General features: G+C 34.7%; 1 protein-coding gene across 1 annotated transcript in view; it reads right to left on the bottom strand.

The window, feature by feature from the left end:
- The window catches only part of bdnf (brain-derived neurotrophic factor), a 38,231-nt gene extending 19,435 nt beyond the window's left edge, over window positions 1–18,796 (bottom strand). Inside the window, exon 1 of the mRNA XM_046840108.1 lies at window positions 18,697–18,796. Within this exon, the coding sequence (XP_046696064.1) occupies window positions 18,697–18,738 (42 nt within the window). The 5' untranslated portion in view covers window positions 18,739–18,796. The remainder of the gene's footprint in view (window positions 1–18,696) is intronic.
- Between the last annotated feature and the right edge of the window lie 7,150 nt (window positions 18,797–25,946).

Here is a 25,946-nt window from a genome sequence, read left to right as displayed (position 1 = left end):
TCACTGAGAATACTGATGAATGAATACTACCTGTTACACCATTCTTTCCATATACAGTATATACACTATCCAACCAAAAGAATGTGGACACCTGGCCATCCCATCCATATTTGATTCTTCCCCAAACTGTTTTCACATCATTGGAAGCACCCAATTGTATAGAATTCATGATGAAGCAATCAGTTTTCCCTTTACTGGAACTAAGAGGCCCAAATTTGATCCAGCATTGCAATGCCTCTTTGGAATAAACTAGAACACTGACTGTGCCTCAAGCTGCTTCATCAGACATTATTGTTTAACCTCACTAAAGCTTATGTGGTTGAATGAGCCCAATCCCCACAGTCACACTTCAAAATCTAGGGTAAAGCCTTCCCAAAAGAGTGGAGGTTATTGTAACAGTAAAAAGATACCAAACGACCAACATCATTGTAACTCTTATATCATCCTCATATTTTCCAGTTTCCAGTACAATTATAAAGGTGAAGTAAACTACAAAATTCACTCATGTAAACACACACACTTTTCTTTCAGTAAATGATGCCAACTTGATACCATGCTTTTATCTCATTTTTCTTCTTACTGTTTAATATTGTTTAATGTTTAAAATGTAATATTTTCTGTAGTTTTCATGAAGCCTCGTTTTAGCATTTAATTGTACAAACTGTCACTGACATCTGTACATTTGAGAAATAAAATTTGAATCTTGAAGAATTCAGGAAGTCACATTTTGTCCTACATCAGTCTGAATTTCTTTAGATCTAGATACAGTCTAAAGCAGGTTTCTTGATATAGATTTAAATTTGATCTAACAGAGATCTTCTAAAGATTTGAGAAGATATAGATTTCCATTGCTAGTTAACTATGTTGCTTCATAGCTCTAGTTACGATAAAGCAAAGGTAAGATCATACAGGTGGGTTTATGCTTCTTCTGAACTACTTTATAGCAGCATCTAAAACGGGAAACGAAATAAATTTATGTTAATCAACCAATGACATGAATAAGAAAAAGCAAGGTGTGATATATTGTATGTAAGCACACATTTACATATTATATTATTGTCTGATCACATAAATGGCAACACTTATTGAATATTTCTCAGAGTTTAACTCACCTGGCCATCACATCACAAGCATAATGCATAGACAGTTTCTCTAACTTTCTCCCGTTATGCAATTACTACTTGGGCGGGTGAAGGCTAAGCCACGATTCCTCAGAGACACATGAAGCCAGCCAACTTCACCACACAGCGTAAAACAGTCACTACCTGTTGCTATCTTTTGCAGCCTTGGCTCTCGGCCACAGATGACTGTGACTATCATTTGGATTTAAATTCACAATCTCCAGAAAATCTTTCTGGTGTGCCACTTAGTAGCCTCATAATTCCATTCATGTTTATTTATTTATTTATTTATTTATTTATTTATTTATTTATTTATTTATTTATTTATTTATTCAAAAACCTGTAGAATATGGTTAAAACAAATTGTAAGAACAAAAAAGTTTTGCCAATGAACTCATATACAAGGAATAGCATTTGCATATTGCTTTGGTAAATATAGGTAAAGTAATAGGATTATTATATTATATGCAGTCTAAGGGAAAGCACAATCAGATCTGTGCTACTAAACATGTCTTGACTTAATGTCTACATTACATAGACAAAATTAACATAAATCAGGTATAAACTACTACATTGGATTTATTTTTACCAATATTTAGTTATGATTGATTATTGGTAATTATTTTTACAGCAATTAAAAAGTCAAAAAGCCCAAAGAGTAAATTAAATACTTCTTGATTGGCCCCTTATCTCAGTGTTCTGAGCCAGGGGAAATCATGACAAAAATAAATAAAAAATACACCAAATAACTCAGCTTTTGGGTTTTGGAAGCACAAAATAGATTTAATGCTTTTCTCAAGCACTTATAGCCTTTATGAAGGGTTTGGGGACATCAGCAAAGATGTTCTCTTTCCAAAAAACAGTGTATAATCCTCACTGCTGTTGTAGTCTGATTTACTCATTAGGGATCCAAATCACTAAAGTGATTTCTGCAAACCTGCTTTGTGACAATGTCTACTGGTAAAAGTGCTGCACAAATCAAACTGAATTGAGAGTTAGGATTCCACTAATTAAACATTACTGTGAGAACGGTTTAACAAACTGAATACTGTTCATGCTTTACATTTTGCAAACATACACAAACATGAAGATGAGCGTTCACTCTAGACCAATAATGAGTATGATAGGGTTTGAACCTGAAATATTGAACAATGTTACTTTTTAAAGTGCTTGTAAACAACCTGAGTTCAGAGAACAGCACATGAATTTTAATGAACCAGTGAAGCTCTTGATGTTGACTCTGTCTCCCACTATGACTTTAACCATTTGTAATGCTTTTTTCCTTTTAAAATATTTGCAAACATATTCGTTTGTGACGTTTGTAAAAGATATAACTCTAGATCAGGGGTCACCAGACTTTTTGAAACTGAGAGCTACTTCTTGGGTACCATTAATGTGAAGGGCTACCAGTTTGATACACACAGTTTTCAGTTTGATCTGAAATAACGAATTTGCTCAATTTACCTTTTATTATATGTTATTATTAATAATTAATGATATTCATCTATGTGAAGACACTGAACATGCTAATGATTTCTTATAATAAGTATCAACAATGATTTAACAAAGTAGGAAACAGCTATTTTTAGAAAAGGCCCGCGGGCTACTTATGTGGTCCTTGCGGGCTACCTGGTGCCCATGGGCACCACGTTGGTGACCCCTGCTCTAGATATAACTATCATGTAAAAGCCCTGCATATTACATATAACCCACTCAAAAATATAATTATATTTGACAATGATATTTGAAGGACACTGTAAAATGTTTTGTTTTGCTATTTTATTGACTCATAATTACAAAGGACAAATACCTGCTTTGACATATATAATGATAATAAATAAATATTCAGTTCAAAATCATTTTGTATTATATATTATAGGGACGTCTGGTGAAAAGCATTTACTCACTCACTTTATTCACACACTCACATTTATTCATGCTGTATGGAATTAACCTGCTTTAAAATAAATAAAACTAGATAATAGGTGTAATAAATAAGTCGAAAAACACAGCATTCAGCTATAAGAAGTTGATTATCATCTAATAACATCATGTACTGTTTGGCCAGTATTTACAATTTGAATTCATTAGTGAACAAGAAGTTGTGCTTTTTAACATTTTACACTTTAAAAGTTGTGGAGTGACAAGTTAAGTTGACCTATGACCCAAGTAATTGCAGCTATAAATAGATCTTTCCTCAGAAACAGAAAAGCAAAATGTCCCCTGTCCTGGAGAACTTTTCTAAAGCATAGGACCTGTTTAATAAAAATGCTGACACTTAAATTTTTTTTTCATAAATAAACAGGGCTATTGTTATGTACAGTATTTTTTATTTTATTTTGATCACAATTTGCATCTGTTTATTATTATCCTTAGATTATATAGAGTGCCCACCACAGAGCTGTTACTATAGCAACAATAATTACCAGAATGAGCATGTTAATATAAAAAAATATAATTTGAATTACAGTCAGCACTACTGTCAGAGCTACTTTTATAGAATATTAATCAACATCTTCTGACCATCTTCTGATGTAAAAGTTACAGGAAAGAGTTCAAATGAAAGGAAAGTTGTGAGTAGGAAAGAGTGATACTTGATTAAAATATGAACTTAGATCAGTAATAAATAATAATGTAGCTAATCAGATGCCCTGTTCATATTCATGTGAATTTCTCATGAGATCAGGTTGGTTGCTAAGGCGAGGAATCACAAATTAAATTATTGTATTTTGAGCAAGATGATCTTTTCTGATATTTATTTCTATCTGGTTCATCATCCTTCTTAAATATCTTACAGGACAACTAATTGCATTGAAGATCTCACAAAGCATCAAAGTCGAATCGTCGAAATAATCAGTATTTGGGCTAAGGATGGATTATCAGTGAAAAGAAACTTGTAAATACTTTGGATGTGGGTGTTCTAATTATTGTTAAGAACAATATGTTTCTTTTGCTTAAACATATAGTATTATTTAATAGATTAAAAATAGTGTTGAATTTCCTGCCTGCTTGTTACACATAAACTATATATTTGAACAATCTTAATGATATTAGTCAATAAGTCATTTCATGTGTGTTATAGATCACAATATTCTGTGGGCTTTCAATTTCCAAAACTTTTTTTTTTTGACTGAGTGTATCAGGAACTCAAGAATTCCTGACTACACTATACAGGTAGTCGTCGACTTACGACCTATCGCTAGGTACGATTACGACAGTAAGAAACAAAATGGTGTAGAGATAATACAAATGGCATAAAATGAACAAAGACAATGATGATATATACAGTATAACAAGAATGAAAGAAAATTATGATAAAATACTACTTAAAGATTTTAATAACATCATTTCACAGTACTGTGTATTTATAGCCTACTCTACTTACGACCAAATCGTGTTACGACCGGTCTGTCGGAACCAATTGTGGTTGTAAATCGACGACTACCTGTGGGTTGCTACTGGTTTTGGTGTGTTATCATGTTAGAACACAAAAGACTGCACAGTAATTACATAGACATTATCCTTTAAAGGATGCACAGTTATCACTTTCACCTTACATTCACAGCATTTGGCAAATGCTCTTAACCAAAGCGACTAACATTGATCTCATTCATACAATAGAGCAGCTATGGGGTTAAAGTGCCTTGGTGTAGCAGGGATTTGTGTGGCAGCAATTTGAACTCATGTTCTTCGGGTACAAAGTCCAAAGCTTTAACCACCTTGCTACCAGCTCCCCTACCACCTTGCTACACCGTTTTTCTTTCTGCAAGTATAAATACATGACTATCAATATTCAAAATTTTAAAAAGAAATTCTGAAAATACTGAAAACACTAGAAATAAAATACTGTTGAGGGGAAATGCCATCAATGTCAGTATGGATGAATTCTGCCTGCCTCAGTTACATCACTCAAGTTCAAAATCTATCTCAGCTGGATATGTAGAGACTGTGGTTTTAAATTCTGTTTTTATTTTTATTTGTACCTGAGCAGCATACTTATAAAAATATAAAATTTTGTAGTATATATGCATAATATAGATAAAAGTTTGTGGACACCTTATTACAAGATTTGTGTATGCTTTTTAAATACCCCCAAATTTCTCATTTACAGGTATGATAAGGTCCATTCTTCTGGGAAGATTTTCCACTAGATTTTGGAGTGTGGATGTGGAGATTTTCGCTCATTCAATCACAAGGACTTTAGCAAAATCAGGTATTATTGTAGGTGAGGTGAGGAGGCCTAAGGTGAAGCAACCATTCCAATTCATCCCAAAGGTGTCCAATAGGGTTGAGGTCAGGGCTCTATAGCAGGTCACTCAAGATCTTCAACTCCAACTTATGTAAACTATATTTGGCTATAGTTGGTTTTGTGTACAGAACAGCATAGATCTGTTCATGTAAAGGCAAAATCGTATACTATTACATCTAATGACATCCTACATAATTGTGCACCTCCAACTTGGTGTTAACAGTTTGGAGAAGAACCGCAAAAGGCTCGAAAAGTCCCTATAGTCCAAACAGTGATCTAATTTAAACCACACAAACCTGTTCAGGGAGTCACTAAGGGTGAATTTACATGATCTTTGTCCTGTGAGCTTCATATCAGTGACAGATAAAAGTAATTCCTATGTGTACCTTTAGTCTTAACAAATCCTTGATGAACCTTTGTGGCAAACTTTCTAGATTAAGTGCAACTTCTCTTGTATTTGTATTTCTACTATCCATTTAGAGCATATAAACACATCTTTTCATTCATAATAATGTATTCACTATTCACTATTTACAATACATTTTTGGAGTTAATTTTGTGTAAGCACATATATTAACAATATTTATTTTATAAATACATAACGATTGTAAAAAAGCTCTAATTGCAATGCAGGTTTATTTAAATCAGGTAATATTAAGGTAATTACACATTAATAATCAATGTACAGATTTGAAACTTTTGAATCACTTTGTTTTCATCTTGTGTTTGCATTTTAATGTAATGTTGGTTCATGAAATGTACATACTATCCACGTTATCAGAATTGTGACCAGGGAATTGTTTTAATTTTTCATTAATACGCCGTTCAGTGGATCTCTCAAGTGAATTTTTTACAAAGCTCTAAATAATAAAATGATTGACATTACAGACGCCTTGTCTCTGTCACTGTCTGCTTTATGCCAGAAAGCCAGTGAAAGGTCTGGTCTCTGAGGCACCTTTCTGCTTCTCTGCCTGTGTCCCTGTCTTTCTGTGTCTGTCCTCATCTCTGCCCCTGTGAGTCATAAGCTTGGACTGGGCTGCAAAGCTTTCAGGTGATGCTCTTCCTTTCCCTGCTGTATTAGTAGCTAAGCTTGAAACAAGATGAGATATGATTCTCACTGTTTACAACATGTAATTTTGTTTGGAAATGTAATGGAACCGTGAATGGAGATGGAGAAAAAAAGCCTTTTTGATGCATTGCATTATTTCTTGTCAAAATTTGCTTCCATTTTTCTTTTTCATTCTGATCTCGTTACAAGGAAGATTTTGCAAACAAAAACATATGAAATATACTTATTGAATGGACATATGTAATGACAGCTACTCATATCTCCCAGTATAAAGCTTCCACTAGACATTGTAAAGTCTCCATGTTTAATAGACTCCATGTTCAAAAAGTGGTGGCAACATGTGCCCAGAGTCCCCAGTGTCCCAGATATGTTACACCTATGTAATAGCATTTCTTAAAACAGAAAATAGTGATATCTCAAGAGCTGGTTTACATACAAATGGATCTAAGTTTGAACTGATCAGTAGAGTTACACACATCAATTAAACATGACTACTGAGAAGAAAACATGGCCTAGAGATCAAGGACAAGGCTTGTATTATTAATAAAAATTTTGAAATATTTTTTCAAGGAGAAATACACTGTACTGCATTTGCTGCCAAGTTGCTTTTGGGAATGGGAAAAAAAAGTCAGCTCAAAGGTCAAAAATGATTTTTAAAACATCATGATTAGAAGTTTTGCATTTCCTAACACTCTGATGTATTAACTGATTACTACAACACTCACAACATAAATAAAGATTTGAACATCCATGAAACAAAACCAAGTGTTCAATGAATTCATACAAATTAAAATTATTTAGAGGTTAAATTTAAAGGCAAAAGGGATAAAAGGCATTTTGAAAGATTTTGACTGATGAAACTGATGATTATTTATTCATTTATTTATTTATAACTGATTAAAAAATACTTTTTTGTTAACTGTCTATTAACTGTCTAACTGTACTATAGAATAATCCCACCTTCTACACTGCTATTATGTGAGCCTGCAGGCTTTTGGACGTAGATTATAGAATTATTTCCAAATTTTGTCTGTAGACACAGTTTTGTTTTGTTGTTGTTGTTACACAGGTCACCTGAGCATGCTTGTTTGTGGCAGTTAATTACATCTGGGCTTCATCTGGTCTCCAGAATCATTACGAGATGTGAAGTGTGCGGTGGCTGAAAGAATTCCACCCGTCAGCAGTTTTGAACCCCCTCCTTTCACTGCCTTTACCGACAACTATTAAGAGTGGATGGGTCCTCGGGGGGATGCTGTATCATTTTTCCGTTTCAATTTGTGTTCCATAAATATCAGTAATGAGGCTTGCGCATCATGACTTACTCGTACCTGGCAGTAAAAATAACCTCTGGCAGTAATGGGGGTGGGAGGGAGAGATTCAGGGACAGACTGTTCGGCTGAATAAGCATCACTTGTTCTTCCATTCATCTTTTAATCTCTTACTCATTCCTTCTCACCCTCTCAAGTGCATTTTTGAAACCTGGGCATCATGCATTATTAATCGATAAACAATGTTAATAATAATTTGGTTATAATAATAACCAAATGTTAATATAAAAAAATATGCGTGCCACTTTGTATTCTCATAAAGTGACAAACACATGTACGCCTATGCAAGCTAATCAAGGTGTATATGTCAATCTTATGTAGTGTTAGTGTTGTGTTGTGGACAAAACTAAATGCCTCTGCAATAAGCTTTTTCTATCTGATGCCCCTGAACCTTCACTGCACTGTGTATTTGGGAATATTTAAATGTATTTAAATGTATTGGTTAGAAAATCATTAGTTTAATTGACATTACTAAATAATTCACAGTAGCTTTATAATGATAAATACCCATATCATAAAATAATACAATTTTATAAAGGTTAATGAATAAAGCTATATTTAGAATAAAATAAATTGTAATTTGTTACAAAAAATAAAATACAAAATGTTGCTATAAACAGCTATAATAAGCAAACAATAAACAGTTATTCCATCATAAGGCTATCTTTCCACTCTCTATTCAAGTAAAAAAAAATACAAAAATACTTAAACAGTTTATCATGGAATCAAGAAACCAAAAGCTCTCTAATCTGTAGACGTTGTTAGAAAACTTACTGAATGGTGCACAAAGCCGACATCCAAAATTCAAGCCATTAAGGTTAATAAATAAACGTCTCCTAGCAGAAAAAAAGTTATTTGGTAAACAATATGTTTTCCTAATCCGTTTATTATCAGTTTTAGATTACGCAGCGTCTGGTGTACGAGTCCCTGCGAATGTGCTGTTACTATAGAAACGATAGTATATTAGAACGAGTGCATTATTATAAACGTCATTTATGTTCAAATGGAACTGCTGTCAAATTAATCCACACCTTCAGGTTCACATATGTTACCCTGAGGAGGTAACATATGTGTGGTATAAATTGCATTAGACAACACTGACGGTTACCTGAGGAAAGGTTTGTAGGGTTTATTGAAGCCTATAAAGCTTCCGCTGACAACCGACAGAAATCTGCCTAAACAATCATTCGAACAGATGACTTCTGATGCAAATGATCCTTACACCTGAGACGCTGATGTTTGCTGAGATAAGATGGGGCTGACTTATTAGTATGCTAAGACAATTGAGCGCTCCTTTGTAGCTTAGTTTAGGCTACTTATGGCATTATTATAACTTTTGTTTCCATTAATGGATTTATATTAGTAGTTGGCTGGTTTGGTGTTTATTAGGAAAAAGCAAGTTCTTGCCATTGTGTGATGGATGGAAAGAAAATATAAAAAAACACTTTATTTACATCTATGTCGTTTTGCCATGAAGGGCACACTATATGTGAATTACATTTCTTTCAAGTAAAGTGTTATACTGTTACACACAGTCTGTAAATCACACACACACACACACACACACACACACACACACACACACACACACACACACACACACACACCACTTGATTTGCTTCTATTGCTCTGTTTCCTGATTAGTAATCAAATATTGAGTGAAATGAGCAGTGCAGCTATATATCGTCATGAGTCACACAACAACCACAACGCTAATGAGGCCAGTGTTTGTGGAGAAGACCGGAAATTTAACTTAAAAAACAAATCAACACAGCACATGCTTTTTCCCCACAGCCATCATACAGTAACATGAAGGCGGAAAAAAAAATCAACCAAAGCCAAGACAGGATCTTTTGTTATGGTTAAAGCTACATTGATATCATTTATATCAAAGCTGTTCCTGCATCACGTTCTCACCTTGCCTTCATTTAGGCCTTTAATCAGTGCCAACCTGATATGCAGGGTTTTTTTAATCTCCTAAAGAAAAGATGAAAGTGACCATTCTCAAGTGTAACTGTATATCAGGTAGTTGTTAAAGCAGCACAATACTCCTGTCACTTCTTTACAAATGAGCAATATCGTCTGGCTAGCAGAACAACTACACAATATGTTTTACATATATCGACGTGACATGAGCTGGCTGCTAACCGGCTGCTGTGCCGCTTGGCAACGTGAGTGAAACACTTCAGCATCAGTGCGAGAGTCAGGCCAGAAATCATGCTTTTATATTTGCCCTAAGTAGCTAAGGGGGGAATTGGTGGCTGCTCTGGTGGCATTTACATTTTATTTTTTTTACTATTGTACAATTTCACTGATATTTGAAATAATGACCCAATGTGCAGCTCAAGTTAAACTGTTTTTTACAAGCTGAAATACTACAGAGCAATGCAGAATCTCAGGAAGAAAAAAGATTCTTCTTGGTAATTTCATTTCTGGAAATGGAAGGAAGTAATTGCTCAGGAACTATTCCAAACAAGTTTCAGAAAAAAGTCTATGTTCTGCCAATAGCCAATATTACCATGAAAACAACTACAATATAGCAACTGTGAACATGTTAACACATACTCTTTTGTATATAGTGCATTAAAGGATTTTTACATGATCTATAGAAATCACGTGCAGTGTCAAATTCTATTTTAAATAATATTCCAGGAATTATATTATTTTGTATTGTATTTTTGGTTCTGTCTGGAAAGTCATGGATGCTATGGTGCTTAGACTACGTTCTTAGACTATATGCTATTAGAATCAGCTCCATGCACACAACATGAATTTCAAGTGGGTTTTTAGTGAACATAACAAAGCCCTGGTAAATTTTCTTATCCAGTATTTTTTTAGTTTCTGTATTTTATTTTGAGAGCATATTGTGCAGCTTTAACACCCATGTGTATTTTTTTTTGCTGTGTAGTGTTACATTACTTGTTTGTTTTTGGGTTTGGTGGAGTGTCCCCCTTGTTTTCTGGTTGAAGATGTACCAGAGTTTTCAGGTCTTGGTCAACTGGGTGTGATGTGTATGAATTGTAACACAACAAACTTGAAGAAGGTTAATGCTGAGGTCATGCTATAGGGACCAAGCAACATAATCCTTGTGAGGATATAATAAATGTTTTGACTTAGTGCAGTTACTGATTGCACTGACCAGGCATAACATTATGACATTATAACCAATGAGTTAATAACACTGATTATCTCTTCATCATGGCACCTTTTAGTAGGTGGGATCTATTAGGCAGCAAGTAAACATTTTGTCCTCAAAGTTGATGTGTTAGAAGCAGGAAAAATGGGTAAGTTTAAGGATTTGAGCGAGTTTGACAAGGGGCAAATTGTGATGGTTAGACAACTGGGTCAAAGCATCTCCAAAACTGCAGCTCTTGTGGGACGTTCCTGGTCTGCAGTGGTGAAACAGTGGTGAACCGGCGACAGGGTCATGGGTGGCCAAGGATCATTAATGCACGTGGGAAGCGGAGGCTGTGTGGTCCAATCCAGCAGACAAACTACTGTGTCTCAAATTGCTGAAGAAGTTAATGCTGTTAATGCTTTATGGGTCAGGACTGTTTTAGCAGCAAAAGGGGGATCAACACAATATTAGGCAGATGGTCATTATGTGATGCCTAATCAGTGGGCATAAAGTTATGCCGGGTCAGTATACTTAACCTGTTTAATGTTAAATTAATAGTTAGTGAATTATTTGAGTGTGCTCATTGCGCTCATCAGTAACAGATAGTTTTGTTATGAGGCTGTTGTGTCCATGTGCGCTATGGCATTGTTGGACTTTTTTTGTATTTTGATTTGTAAAGTAACTTTGAGTGTGACAATGTACACTATTACTAAAACCAATGATTCGACAAAACACCATACCACACCCACTAGAATATATAACAATTTTCTGCTTCAATAAAAACATAGGTTTTAAAAAAGCCAGTAAAAAGAGATATAATTGGCACTTTAACCACTTTTAACTATTGACTCAATTAGATCTGGGTCAGACAGGAACCTAAAAACTTGATCATACATGCAAAACAAAAAAAAACCCAGCTTTGATTTCTTTCCGAAAAATGCTACCAGTGCCTGATGGTCTGAAAAGGTTCCTGCAATGGACATGCCCACTCAAATATCCAACTAACTGTGTTTCTGTCTTAAATTAATGTCCATTTCATATTCATCACTGCCATTACATGAAAGATGCAGGTAGTGTGAGTGTGTGTCTCTGCGTGTATATTTTACTAGCTCTATTTGCATACTTTTCTTTGGTCAAGCTTGGGACACTACAAACCTACAGCAGTGAGGACCGGTTCATTTGCATCTTTGTGTACACCTAATCTTCAGCAGTCCACATTATGAATACAGCTTGGACTACTGTGCAATGAAACCAGGACCAAAAAAAACCCAACATGTAGAATGATAGAAAGCGATACTGCTAATGATGAAGACGATTTTGGGGAGTGACCAAAAGCAATTGTGGGAAAATATGAAAGACTAGAGTTACAGCTTGTCGTTTTGAAATGTGAAGCTTTTGAAAATGTATAGACTTTATACCACATATGCATCGCCTTTTACCTGTCAACAAACCCAAATCTGGAATTTTCCGTACAGACCTTAGCCGTACACTTGTACTCAATGGCAAAGGGAGCACACCTAGTATTCCTCTTTATCTCCAAATAACAGATAGTAGACACAATGGTGGAAAGTGAGGTTCTTAAAGTGAATAAAAGCTTTGAGTGCTGAAAGGCCGGGGATTGTTAAGGATCATACTCCAGGAGTGGGATTTCTTCCCTGGCACTCGGCGAGGGATATCCCGGACCTAAATGATTCCCTCTCTATACATCAAAGAGCCGACGCATATAAAAGCAAGCTTGTCGGGGGCGAACAAACTGCCTCCTTTGTGCTGTCTCCCAGCCAAATTCAAGCAGCACAAAGCAACTGGATGTAATACACTGCAAAAGAAGGCTTCGCCATTTAGATGACATGCCTTGCTCTGGCGCTTGGCTGCGCACCTTTGTGTGGCCTGAGCTGGGACAGAGAGATAATATTACTGCATCAAAATCCTTTCAGCAACTCTCAGGCTTACAGCTATAGGGTTCGATTTCAGTTCTCTCTCTCTCTCAGACATACACACACACACACACACACACACACACACACACACTCTTCATTTCTTTTATTCTTCGTTTAAACAAAGTTGCAGCAATCTGATAAAACTGAGACACTCTCAACAAGACTATAGATTGTAGATCAGATTGTCTGCTATCTATAAAACCAAGAATAAAATAAAGTACATCAATTTCTTCAATGTTGTATCTAATATTTTATTGTCAAAAATATAACCAGCAGAATGTATTTTTTTATAATTAAGTTTTTTCTATTTTACATAAAGCTAAATTAAAAGAATAATGTCTTATAGATTTCCTGCATCCCTAATATTTGCAAACAGAGAAAGTGCATTCTCAAAACAACACACACACACACACACACACACACACACACACACACACACACACACACACATATATATATATATATATATATATATATATATATATATATATATATATATATATATATATATATATATATATATATATATGTATACTAATTGACAAAAAGGGATGGGTATGTATATGACAGAACAGAATTGCACACAATCAATTAAATGAATGTACAAAGCATTCGCAATTTGATCAAAGCAATGAAAAATGCTTTCATGATGTGCACAAGTGACTAAATAATGTGAAGGTTGAACACGTAGTTTTAAGAATTTTATTTCTGATCTGAGAAATGCTCCAAAGCAACTGAGAAAAACTAATAGAAAAATTACATAAGGTTCCTTTGGATTTTGCTCAACATAGTTTCGATTATATTCATAACAATAAAAAAGAGGCTGATGAAAAAAAGGTAATTTTTTTTATGTGGGTGAGGCAATCTTTTTATTAGCCTTTGCACTTCTTTATACAAAATATATTTGTCTGAAAAAAAGATAAGTCAAATTTATTTGTATCACTCACATTTTTGCAATAGATTATTCCAAAATCAGTGTGAACCTTTCTTTATGGAATATGCCATTGTCCCGGTCTATCACTTTTATCACAAATATCTTTCACAATTCACAATTTTATAAAAAGAAATAAGGGTTATGATTAGGTTGTGTTACCTTTGTGTTTAGCTTGCTATTCAGTTTTACAAATCATACAATGTTCTTATGTTACTGGTTTCTCATGAAATAATAGTTATATAAAAATAAAACATAAAATTGGCCATATTGTACAATCTCTCTCTCTCTCTCTCTCTCTCTCTCTCTCTCTCTCTCTCTCTCTCTCTCTCTCTCTGTCTCTATCCGTCTGTCTCTAATAGTTAAGATCTTAATTTTACAGGGAAACTGAGTCTAATTTGATAATGCAGACTATGTTTAGAACTAATAATAATTAAAATATCATTTTTATTTTTATGATCTGAAAAAGGACACAGGCTACACCGGTTTCGAAAGCAACTTTTAACTAATACACGTTGTAGAATATAATGCTTTTCTGAATTTCTGTACATTAAATGAAAGATTTATTAAATAATTTTAAATTCAGCTTTAAATAAAGCTTTTGTAACTATAAAATTCAGACAAATACTATGCAGAATTAAATATAGTATTTCAAGTACTTCATTTCAACATACAAAATCTGTTATTAGTTAGATTCGTGATCTATGATCAGAATATATGATCAGAACATATTCACATAATTTTTCATATGCTTTCAGGTAAAATGTGTGCCTGATACAGTGCATATGAGTTTCACGGCAGCTTTGTCTCTTTTAAAAGTGTCAAGTGGATTTTAACATGATGATTCATAGAGACTCTTAATTTGGGGAGGAGATTTTTCTTTAGTAGGATAAAAAAAAAAAAGATTGTAGAAGTGTTTAGAAGCCGTATATGAAGTGGTACATGATTTCAGTGTCTTCGTACGGAAAAAAACATCGGATCTATTCTCAACGTAATTCTCTGACTCATCACCAGGTTTATTTGCCTCCCGCTGCAAATTAAGATAGTGTCTGACTAACCTGCAGATATGTACTTGATATTGTTTTTATTAGTTAATTGCTATGAGCTAAACACAAGTGGAGCAGAAGAAAGTAAAAAAGACAGAAAAAGAAATAAATTAACAAAAGAAACTTTTTTCTTCTTTTTCTCTTTTTTTCTTCTCTGTATCTCTCTCTCTCTTTTTTCATACTCATTGAGACTTTGCAGATGTTGTTTGTCATCCCCTCGACAAATGTCAACGTGTGTTGAGGGACATGTGCCTTTGAGTCACTCGCGGTGAATGTCGAGGTGCTGGTGGATAAAAGGGGGAAGGTGAACAATACTCAAACCAGTACACCTAGGCCGAAAGAAAAGTGACACCGTGTGCCACAAACAGCCGTGCCTTATTTCTCTGTCAAACTTTAAAACGTCCTTCGTGTTAGGATGAAACCGTAGCCATGGTTCTGTCTGGATGCCATGACGATAAAACGTAACAGGAATGAGTCTGCCTGACTCATCCGCATCAAGATCTTTGCGCTTGAAACCATATGCCTGTTGAAAAATAATTCCCAGGGCCACAATGGTGTGTAGCGGAGAAAGATATATTTGGGCGTGAAGAGAAAAAAAAGAGAATATAGCGATAAAAATGAACATTGTGATGAAACACTTTTGTCACACCATCACTTTTCTCCTTGCAGTACTAGCTGTCTTGCAACACTGTACCACAATAAACTCTTTTTTAAAGCGCAAGAAAGATTTTTTTTAGCATGTGTTTCAGCTGCTGCTCCTACATCTGGGTTTTCTTTTATATTTGAATATAAAACTTGTTCAGTGCTGATCCTTCTCTTGAAAAGAATTATTACATTTATTTTATTTAAATACCTTATTTTGTTTCGATTCATTGAATTTTAACATAATATATTCTGCACTTTTTATTACACAATGTAACTGAAGCTCGCATTCAGCACCCGGGATTTAAAACATGCTTTGGTTTGCTCCACAGGGAAACTTTAAGCTGCACTCACAAAGACATTTTTTTAAGTCCATCAAACGTCATTTTGATATGTGTTGCTGATTCAAGATGGTTTTTAATGTGTATTTAATGTGTATTTAATGTGTCGTATCCTGATAGGCTGACTGTAATGTGTAATGTTAGTTCACAGCTACAACTTGCTTCTGATTTGTCTAGACCAACTTTGACTGAAGACACACCCCAATCTACAACTGGTTCACACACACAAACACACAGCACGTTTTACCAAAATGTTAGCAACGGGGAACTGTTTAACAGATGTCAGCATACTTCTTCAGCATGATGGGTGTTGACCGTAACACGTAGTTCTTAGTCAAAACAATGGCAACAAGTGTGTTTTAGAAACTATTAACACACCCTGGCTGCTTTTTCAGCCCTGTTTCCAAGTAGAACCCTCATTAGAAAGCTACAACTGACAGCTATTCTAAGAAATCTTCTGTCTCTGTTTAATAGTTTAAGTGAGGAATCCAATATTTAGGTGTCATTACTATTCAACAGAAGCTGCTAAGCTGTATCTTCCAAAAGCAAAGTCAGCAACCTGGTACGAAATTTGATTTCACTTCAGTTGTACAGCTAGGATATGCTGCTTGTAGGAAATATACCCTGATCAGCTGTAACTTACAGGTATCACATACAAATGATACTGATAATCTTGTTATTGTGGCACCTGTTAATGGATGGGAAATTTTAGGTCACCAATAAACAATTCATCATCAGTTCTTAAAGTTGATGCGTTGAATGCAAAAAAAAACGTGCAAGAGTAAGAATTTGAAAAGTTTGTTTGACAAGGACCAGATTTGTACAGATCCATGTAGGTGCATTGTGGTCACAATGCCCATTTTGACACCAACATCACAAGTATTTAAAATTAATACGTGAGCATCATATCTGGACTATGAAGCGTTAGAAGAAAATGGTCTAGTCTAATGAATCACATTTTTTTTTTATCAGGAAAGAGCTGGCACCAGGATGCACTATGGGATGAAGACAAGCTGAGGAAGTGTGAAGTTCTGGGCAATGCTCTGCTGAGAAAAACCTTGGGTCCTGGCATTCCTGTTGATGTTACTTTGACACGTACCACCTACCAAAACATTGTTGCAGGCCAAGTTTCACCCCTACATGGCAACTCGTATTCATTTGCCCTAATGGCAGTGTCCTCTTTCAACAAGATAATGCACCCTGCCATACTACAAAAATAGTTGAGGAATGGTTTGAGGAACATAAAAGGGTTCAGGTTGTTGATTTTGCCCTCAAAATTCCTAGATTTCAATCCAATCCAGCATGTGTGAGTTGTGTTGGACAAACAAGTCTAATCCAGGGAGGCCCTCACAACTCGAGGGACCTGCTACTAATGTCTGCGTGCCAGATACTTCAGCACACCTTTAGAGGTTTTGTGAAGGCTATGCTTTGATGGGTCTTGGTGGCCTTAACAGGTCCTAGACAAGGATGACTAAAGTTATGGCTGATTTGTTAATAAAACTGATTAAATGACTTTGTGACAATTACACCATCAACGTTGATTGAGTGAATGTTAATAAGTATTACGTTAATAAGAAGTAACTTTATTAAGGTTAATTTACTCTTTTGACATTAAATTGTAGCACCAAATGAAAACTAAAGCTTTTATCCAAGTTAATATTTGGTAATTTGTTAACAAGTAAATATCTACCATTACTGTTTTAGGAGTAATGTAATGTAAAATCACAGTAGAAGTATTAGTTAGAACTAGTTAGACATAAAACAACTGCTAAGTACATACGATAGTAAATGATGCATACATATAAAGGACAAATCTAAAAGCTAGCTTTTGAAATGTGTCCTTTGTGGCCAACATGGTTGCATGCTTGCAAATTCATAAACATTTGCACAACTCAACTGATATGAAAAGTAAGGGCTGGGGTTGGGCTATTGGTTGTACATTTTTATGACTTGAAATTAAAGGTATAAAATACAGGAATATTTTGACCACTGTAGTATTTGTAAAAAGAGAGATTTGGGACACCTATTGCAACACCTAGGCTTTGGAACATGCAAATAAAGTACCTTTAGTTTTCCATAAAAGGCAATCTTTTCTGCCTGGTCAATCAGAGCAAGTGAAGCCAGCTAGCCAACTAGGCATGTTCAGGAGGAAGCACGTGCTAGCCTTCATGTTCCCCAATGTTATGTAATGTTGAGGACTAGCTAGTGGGTGGGTATTGAGAACGATTAAATAAAAAAAAAAAAAATTGGGTCAATTTGAAAAAGGCTATGGTTTGTTCTAATTCAAGATGAGTCTAATAGTAGTTATTTGTTTCTTTAAAATTCAATTCTAAAGCAAAACAACATGCAGCACTCCTTACAACAGCCTAATTTATTGACTTCTTGACTCAAACATGCACAATTAAGGGAGGATCATTTCCCAAATTCCTTCATACCGTGTTGTAGAGGTCATGGTCAAACCCCTGTGACTTTGACTGCGACATTCTTTCTGTGGCAAATCTCCCAGAGGACTTATTCGCCATGTAACCTAATTGCGACACATTATTTCCGTGATTTAAAAGTTCCATGCTAAGGGCCATTGCCTGTTGTAATTCACCTCTTCAATGAGGTTGCTGTGGCATTTCGTCAGGTTTGTTTGAATATATTTGAATGGCATCTGTATTGTTTTCTCTTAGTTCCCAGCTCTCGAGAGCTTTCTTTTGGCAAAAACTCAGCGAAACGTACAGTCGTGAAAATACATTCGAGTCATCAGAAATCAGAACGCAAACTATATTCAGTTCTACAGGTTTGTTACATTTTGAGGAACAGATCAGGCAGTAAATTTTCTATGTTGTTTCTGGATTTTGTATAGTGATAACCAAAGTCCTTGAGAAATAACCCTCACAGCTACAGATTCTATCCATTTTCAACTTACCTTCAGGTTGCAAAGAGGTGGGTGCCGGACCGGAGGTCCCATTTGATCCGGTACAATTTCCACACCTGCTCCAGATCCGCTGATTTCTCGCTGCACACAGAATTCGGATATCTGGCTGAGTTGTGGAAAGGGTGCAGCAGGGTGCCAGCTCATCTCCTGGAGACCCTGCTTTACATTTCAAATCAGAGCTCATCCAGAGATTTCCATACCATCCATTTGAATATTTTCCACTCACAGAGGATGGCAATAAACACAGCATAGGGCAGTTGAAGTCTTTCACAGAATTGCTCATTGAGTTGCTCTTCATATCCATGTAATACTTCAATCAATCAATCAATTAATTAAAATGTTATACAGATACATATAAAGCTGTGATGTATTTAAAATACGCTGCAGTGAATTGCAAAAACAAGAACACGAAATAATTCATGAGTGCAAACAGCCTACAATATGCATGCTTTATAAACTAGTATCTGAATCTTATATCTCTTGACTGCTGTTTTTCATGTGGAGGCTCCATTCAGGTCCTGACCTCCTGTGACCTTTTGTGGCCTTCTATGTTCCTGGAAAAGGCAAACCATTTCTCACCTCCAAAGCGTCGGCGTATCTCTTACCCTGGAATTCACGTGTGATGAATTGAATCAGCATAGTTAATTGTGGTTGGAGCCTAGTGATGGTTCTCATAGACATTTATATATTTGAATCAGTTATATAATATTCGAAACACAAAAATCAGTACGATGGAAGTTTACATAAAGTTCAAAACAGTCTCACGGCATTTCAGGATATAGTCACAAACTTTAATCTACTGATTCGTGTTCATGGAAATGAAATTCCCTCTTTTTTTGTGTCACTCGTCTGGCTCCGTCTCCATTGCAATGGAGGCAGAGGATCATGGTTAATGCTGACAGAAATGCCAAAGGTAATCTTTTTTCCACATTTTTAAATTAACCCTTTCTCCTTAATTAACCGGGAGAATATATTTACTGTATTTTGACTGGACGGAAACACTGAAAAACAAGGATAACATCATCCTGATTAAATGTTGAGTAATAGTGCTTGAAGATTAAAAATTAAACAAGAAAAAAAACGTTTGTGGCATCCAGTAGCAGAGAGAAAACTTTGGTGAGGCACCAAAATACTGTCTATTGAAATGCGTTGCATAGAAAGTCGTCCTCATAGACATGAAAAAAAGAGGGAAATTCATGTCTATTAACACGTATCAATAAATTACATTTCCTGACTATTTCACAACATTTCGTGAGACCGGGCTGAAAGTTTATAGAAAATTAAAGATATTTTTTTAAATGAAGCAATCTATGAATTTGTTTTGCAGTTTTTCTACTTCTCTACTTATGAGAATATCTGTTTTGATAAAAATGTCCATTTACATGATGCATAATTGCAATATTTGTACATTATATCTGTTTCCAAATGACAAAAAAATCAGCATTGGCAACCACATTATTCCACGAATGGATTAAAACATTATTAAATCATGCTGTTATTGGAAAATAATCAACAATGGAGTGGTTTATTGTGGTGTGACACAAAGTAGAATTACTGCAATCACCAAATAACTCAACGCAATTTGCCAATGTTAATATTTATTAACTAAAAACATGCTGACATTTTTATGTATATAATGGTGTAGAAAGTTAGTTCTTCACCAGACTCTGAACTTTCTTTAGGTAAAAGATTTCAAATAAAAAAAAGACTTTGTCTGTAATGTTACTTGGAAACTGCGAATCTGCAAAATTCCTCCAACCTGAAGATTTTCCAATGTCAGGAAACTTTACAGCTTTACTACTAACACTGGAGACTCCTTCCAAAAATAAAGCACTTATCAAAGAACACTTCATCTTATCATCAGTCAACCTGTTTATTGTATTGCATATAAGTCACTGTGTAATGATAATTGTAGTGATGTAGTTAAGTCAAGTTTGGCCAAAAGGGAGCCTTGACCTAGTCGTATAAAAATCTAAGGCAAGATTAAAAATCATCTAATTCGTTTTGACCTGTATGTTAAGTTGTTGGCAGACTTGATAGTGTATGATATAAAAGAAGGCAACATTATGTAAAATTAGATTTTACAGAGACCAAACCCATATAAATGAGATGAATTCTTGAACAAGAAAACTTAAATCAAAACTGTCGAAAAATATAAACAAGACTTTTTGACCACCATATCCCCATAGGAACTGTAATATAATAAAATAAATAATGGTCAGCACTTCTGTTATAGAAAATGAATCATAATTAAAAACTGAACGAATGATAAATCATGGCAAATAAATTTGCATGAAAATTGAAAATTAAAGATTGTTGGAAAACGCTTGTTCGTGTTTTAATATGAATAAAGTACGTTCTCATATTTCTTATGCCTCATTTTGTAGCTGTTACTTGCTTTTTCTTAATAACTACTGAAAGGTACAGGACATGACCCATAATCTCACATTTTGCCAATATTTTGAAATGGAACTTTTATGAAATATAATGCTAATATTTAATAAGCTCTCTTTTTCTTTTCAGATTTACTCTGTTCATTTCATATTTTCCCCAGCATACAGGAAACACTTAGTGTTTGGGAGTTTGCACTGTAAAATAGAGCTCATTACTTATACAAATAAGAACAGCCATTATTATCGCCTTCACAATTCCAGAAACTAGCAATTACTAAGAGAACATGAGGATATTAAATAGAGCTTTTAAACAAAAGCTGGATTAATGACATATATGCACAGTTATTAGCAAGTAATTCATATCTAATACGTGACTCTTTATACTAATATTTTTGGAATTAAATAATAGCACAATGCATGATTAATGCTAAACTAATGAATAAATTCAAATGCTTTAAAAAATTTGATTCTTTTCCCCCCAAACAACCCTCCAAAATATAAAAAGTGGATGAATGTGATGCATTTTACACCCTGTTTTTCAGTGTTTTATTACAGCTTTTTTTTTATCCTCAAGGCTTTCATCCTTGGTTTGACTTAAAGAAACCACTCTGACTGATCTTCAAAGGACTTGCAGCTCATCAAGATGTTTTATGCAAGAGTCACCAAGGGCAGATATGAGTCAACATCTATTTCTGGTTTAGTTTCTCATGGTAGTACAAATCAAATCACGCTTTCTACATTATCTTCAATCCGACAAGCATTTAACTTATATCACTCACATTCTCTTCATTACAGTTTTCTGATTTGTTTTTTCTTTTTCTTTTTGCTTCCATTATCTCATCCTAAATCACTCGATAACAATCAGTGTATGATACACTGTTTCATTACCAACCTTTTTTTTCTTCTTAAGTATTGCTCAGAGATGCTGCACCAGGTTTCTTGCACGATGCTGGAAATTTGAAGGTGAAAAAAATTCTGTCCGATTCTTCTGATCATCACCCATATATTCTTTTAAGAATCAAAGAAAACAGGCATTTATCGGTTCAATTCGATGCAAATCCGTATTCATAATCTTATTTGTACACACATTGTTAAAATAATGGTGTATAAATAAAAAAAATTAAGAAATGAAAAATGTACCATTCTAACCATCTACAAAAAGTAATATCTTTTAATGAAGGGTTTAATTTTTTTGCACAACAGCATTGTTTCAAACTCACCTCATCGTCAATATCACTGACATTCAAGAAAAAACAAGTGAGGAAATAAATTGACTTTTATTACAGAGTTGAATGTGCCTGAATGCATTTCAAAAAGTCTGTTGTAGCGATTTTAAATATATATATATATATATATATATATATATATATATATATATATATATATATATATATATATATATATTATAATATGTATATAAATATTAAAATAGAACACATTTTATGAAATATACACACACACACACACACACACACACACACACACACACACACACACACACATATATATATATATATATATATATATATATATATATATATATATATATATATATATATATAAAATTAAATTGTTTCATAAAATGTCTTCTAATTTAATATTTATATAAATATTTGTTTATCATTTGGATCTCGATTGGACCCAAAACTCAATTCAATCATGCAGGGCAGAAGACTGAAATTGACAAGATTTACATTATGATGATCTTTGTAAGATTAGACTCAGGATATATATTCATTTATTTTTGTGTGGATCTTTAGTGAATCCTAGGAGAATGGAATCCACACTGAATTGTATATAATTACGGTGTAGTTATATTTGCAGTTGTAACTAAAATACAGCCAGATGCATAAATATTTGGACAGTGACATTATGCTTTGCTAGCTAAAAGAAAATAGTTTATATTTTAAAAATATAAATATACACAATATAAAATGTCATGGATTGCTTTTCATATAGGTTTCAGGTCATTCTTAAATGGCAATGTGCAGATTTGAAGCATTTGGTTGAATCTGAGTGGATAATATAACGCTGCACACCTGAGAATTCTTCCTGCTGCTTTTGTCAGCAGTCACATCATCAAAAAAGTAAAAAGAAACTAGTTCCACTGGCAGCTATACACCCCCATGCCATAAGATGAGGTGGTACGCTTCAGATCATGAGCAGTTCCTTCCTTCCTCCACATTCTTCTCTTCCCATCATTTTGGTACAAGTTGGTCTTTGTCTAATCTGTCTATAGGATATAGTTCCAGAACTGTAAAGACTTTCTAGATGGTTTTGGATTATAACTATAATGTTTTTGAGACTACTCCAATAATTTACAATGCTGTGTTTAAACCCCTTTGTATTTACTTTGGTGAAGTCTTGACTGTTGACTTTGACACAGATACACCTACCCCCTGGAGAATGTTCTTGACCTGTCCAACTGTTCTGAAGGGTTTTTTCTTCACCAGGGAACGAATTCTTCTGTTCCTTCACAGTTGCGTTCTGCTGGGCCTTTTAGTGTTCCTGAGCTCACCAGTGCATTCTTTCTTTTGTACCTAATTGACATGGTCACACCTAATGTTGTCTCGAACTTTCTGATGTGTGTGTTCGATTTTTCAGTCTTCACTGGTGATGACAGCTCTTTGGACTTCATACTGAGGGTTAACAGGAAACAGATTTCAAATGCAAAAGCCACACTTTGAAACAACTTTATCTTTTATTTACTTATTAAACAGCTGAGCCGCCAAATGTCCTTAAAGGAAAATAATAATAACTTATAAAAAAGTTAACGTAAATAATTATTTACAAAAATTGCAATTGTTTAGTGGTAGACAGCTGAACAACACTAACTTTAGTCAATGCTCAAATAATTCTAAACCTGACTGGATATAAATACTAGTACTATACAACTCCTGAAATAATAACAAAAAGAATAACAAGAACAACAATAATAAAAATAAAATAATAGAATAATATCATTTTAGACGTCAGACCCATTCTCACCAAATATCTTAATATAGGGATATGCTAATATATTACAATGTGTTTTTTTTTTATTATTATTAATATTAATTGAAAACAAAATAAAATAGACAATGTAACAAATAACAAAACAAAATAGAAAACATAGTTTTTTTTATTATTATTTTTTATTTCTCATAGTAGTGCATATTTAAATGTCTGTTTCTGTTCATTTGATTTTGACTTGGAAACACTTTGAAATCACAACCATACAAAAGTTTTATATACACCCTTTAATTGGAAGACACATCAAAATAAGCCAATGAAAGCAAGGCAAAATATCTACTAAACAATGATAATACAGAATAATTAAATAAGCAAATTAATTTTCAAGCCTACAATAATGTTTAATAAAAACCTTTTTTTTTATGTAATGAATAAATACTCATGAAACATGAACATAAGAACCTGAACCCACACTCAAGTCAACATGGTCTAATTATTTACACACTGATGTCATACAGCTCAGTTCATGTAACTTGATAAGAATATGACCCCTGACCCACATCCTGAATCCGGAGTTATCCTGTCTTATGTCAGCAGGCCGAATAAAGGCGTTATATTAGTGTGTTAAATATGTTTGGCGTGCCGGTGGGATGAAAAGTGCTCAAGGCCGGATTGTGCTGTAGGCTCAGAGACGCTGCTGTAATTACCTGGGGACAAAAGGATGGCATCTGTGAAGCGGCTAGTTGGGGTTGGGGGGGAGGTGGGGCGACAACGATGCTGTGTCGCATCGTGGGAGGAGCGCACGCATCTGTTTACGTCGGCATGTAGGAGGATGAGTGCGTTTTCTTCCGCCACTCACCTGTTATGAGAAGAGTGCGAGTTAAAATGCAGCAACACTCCTCAAAAGTCTCTGTTCGAAATCAGCGCTTGCCTTGTCACACTGTTTTGTCCTCACTTGCCCCAATCGCTGGGTTCTTATGAGCAAAATACATAACTGTCTAGCTGAAATGAGGGTTCATGCTAACTAAGGAGAAAATCAACAGGTCACTCAGCTATATAGGGTTTATAAAGTGTTAGTTTTAGTTTGCTAACAGTCCTGTTTGCAAATGTGTATCGACTCCTGAAATATTTTGAGGGTATTACACTTTCCAGCCACAAAACCAGCATGAACTGGTTTCATTGATCCAGCAAAAACCATTGGACCAACTCATGGAGTGCTTTTGTTATTGGCACACATTTGCAAGTGCAAAAACCTAAAGGCTACGAAGGCTCATTTTGCTAAACGGCTAAGAAACATGAGACTTTCTGTTGTGATTTTTGCCCTTTAAACCAATAAGTAACTTTGCATGCTTTGTGTAACATTTGTCACAAAAATGTTTTTACCATAACTATCACACACACACACACACACACACACACACAGATCCACAGTAATAAACATGTGAGGTCTCACATGGATCTAAGATAAGACAATGACTTCGACATGATCCTAGATTCTACCTGCAGTTGCTAAGCAACGTCCGCCTCCGGCCTCTCGGTCTGCCTTATTGGACGCGGTTTCAAACCCAGCAGCCGCCTCATTGGTTGAGACAAAAGTTAATAAACTTTATTCAAGACCTCCCTTTTTCTGAAGAAAAAAACAAAAAAAACAAAAGAGCTTCAGTGAAAAGATTCTCATCCCCGACTTAGTGTGACAGAGCGAAAGAGAGCGGGGATTGAAGAGAGATGTATGAGTGCTGTTCAGGCCTTGAAGCAGCTGCACTAAGATACCAAACGCAAATTGTGAAACTTGCATCAAAATGTAGATATTTTTCCTCTGAAGCAATAGTTACAACGCTCAAAGATGGAAAGATGCAGATGTCCAAATGCACGTTTAACATCCGATTCGATGATGAC

Source organism: Silurus meridionalis, chromosome 26 (genome assembly GCF_014805685.1).
Source record: "Silurus meridionalis isolate SWU-2019-XX chromosome 26, ASM1480568v1, whole genome shotgun sequence".
In the NCBI taxonomy this organism is placed as follows: Eukaryota; Metazoa; Chordata; class Actinopteri; order Siluriformes; family Siluridae; genus Silurus; species Silurus meridionalis.
Note: the sequence above shows the minus strand (reverse complement) of the source record. Positions and strands in the feature narration are given on the sequence as shown.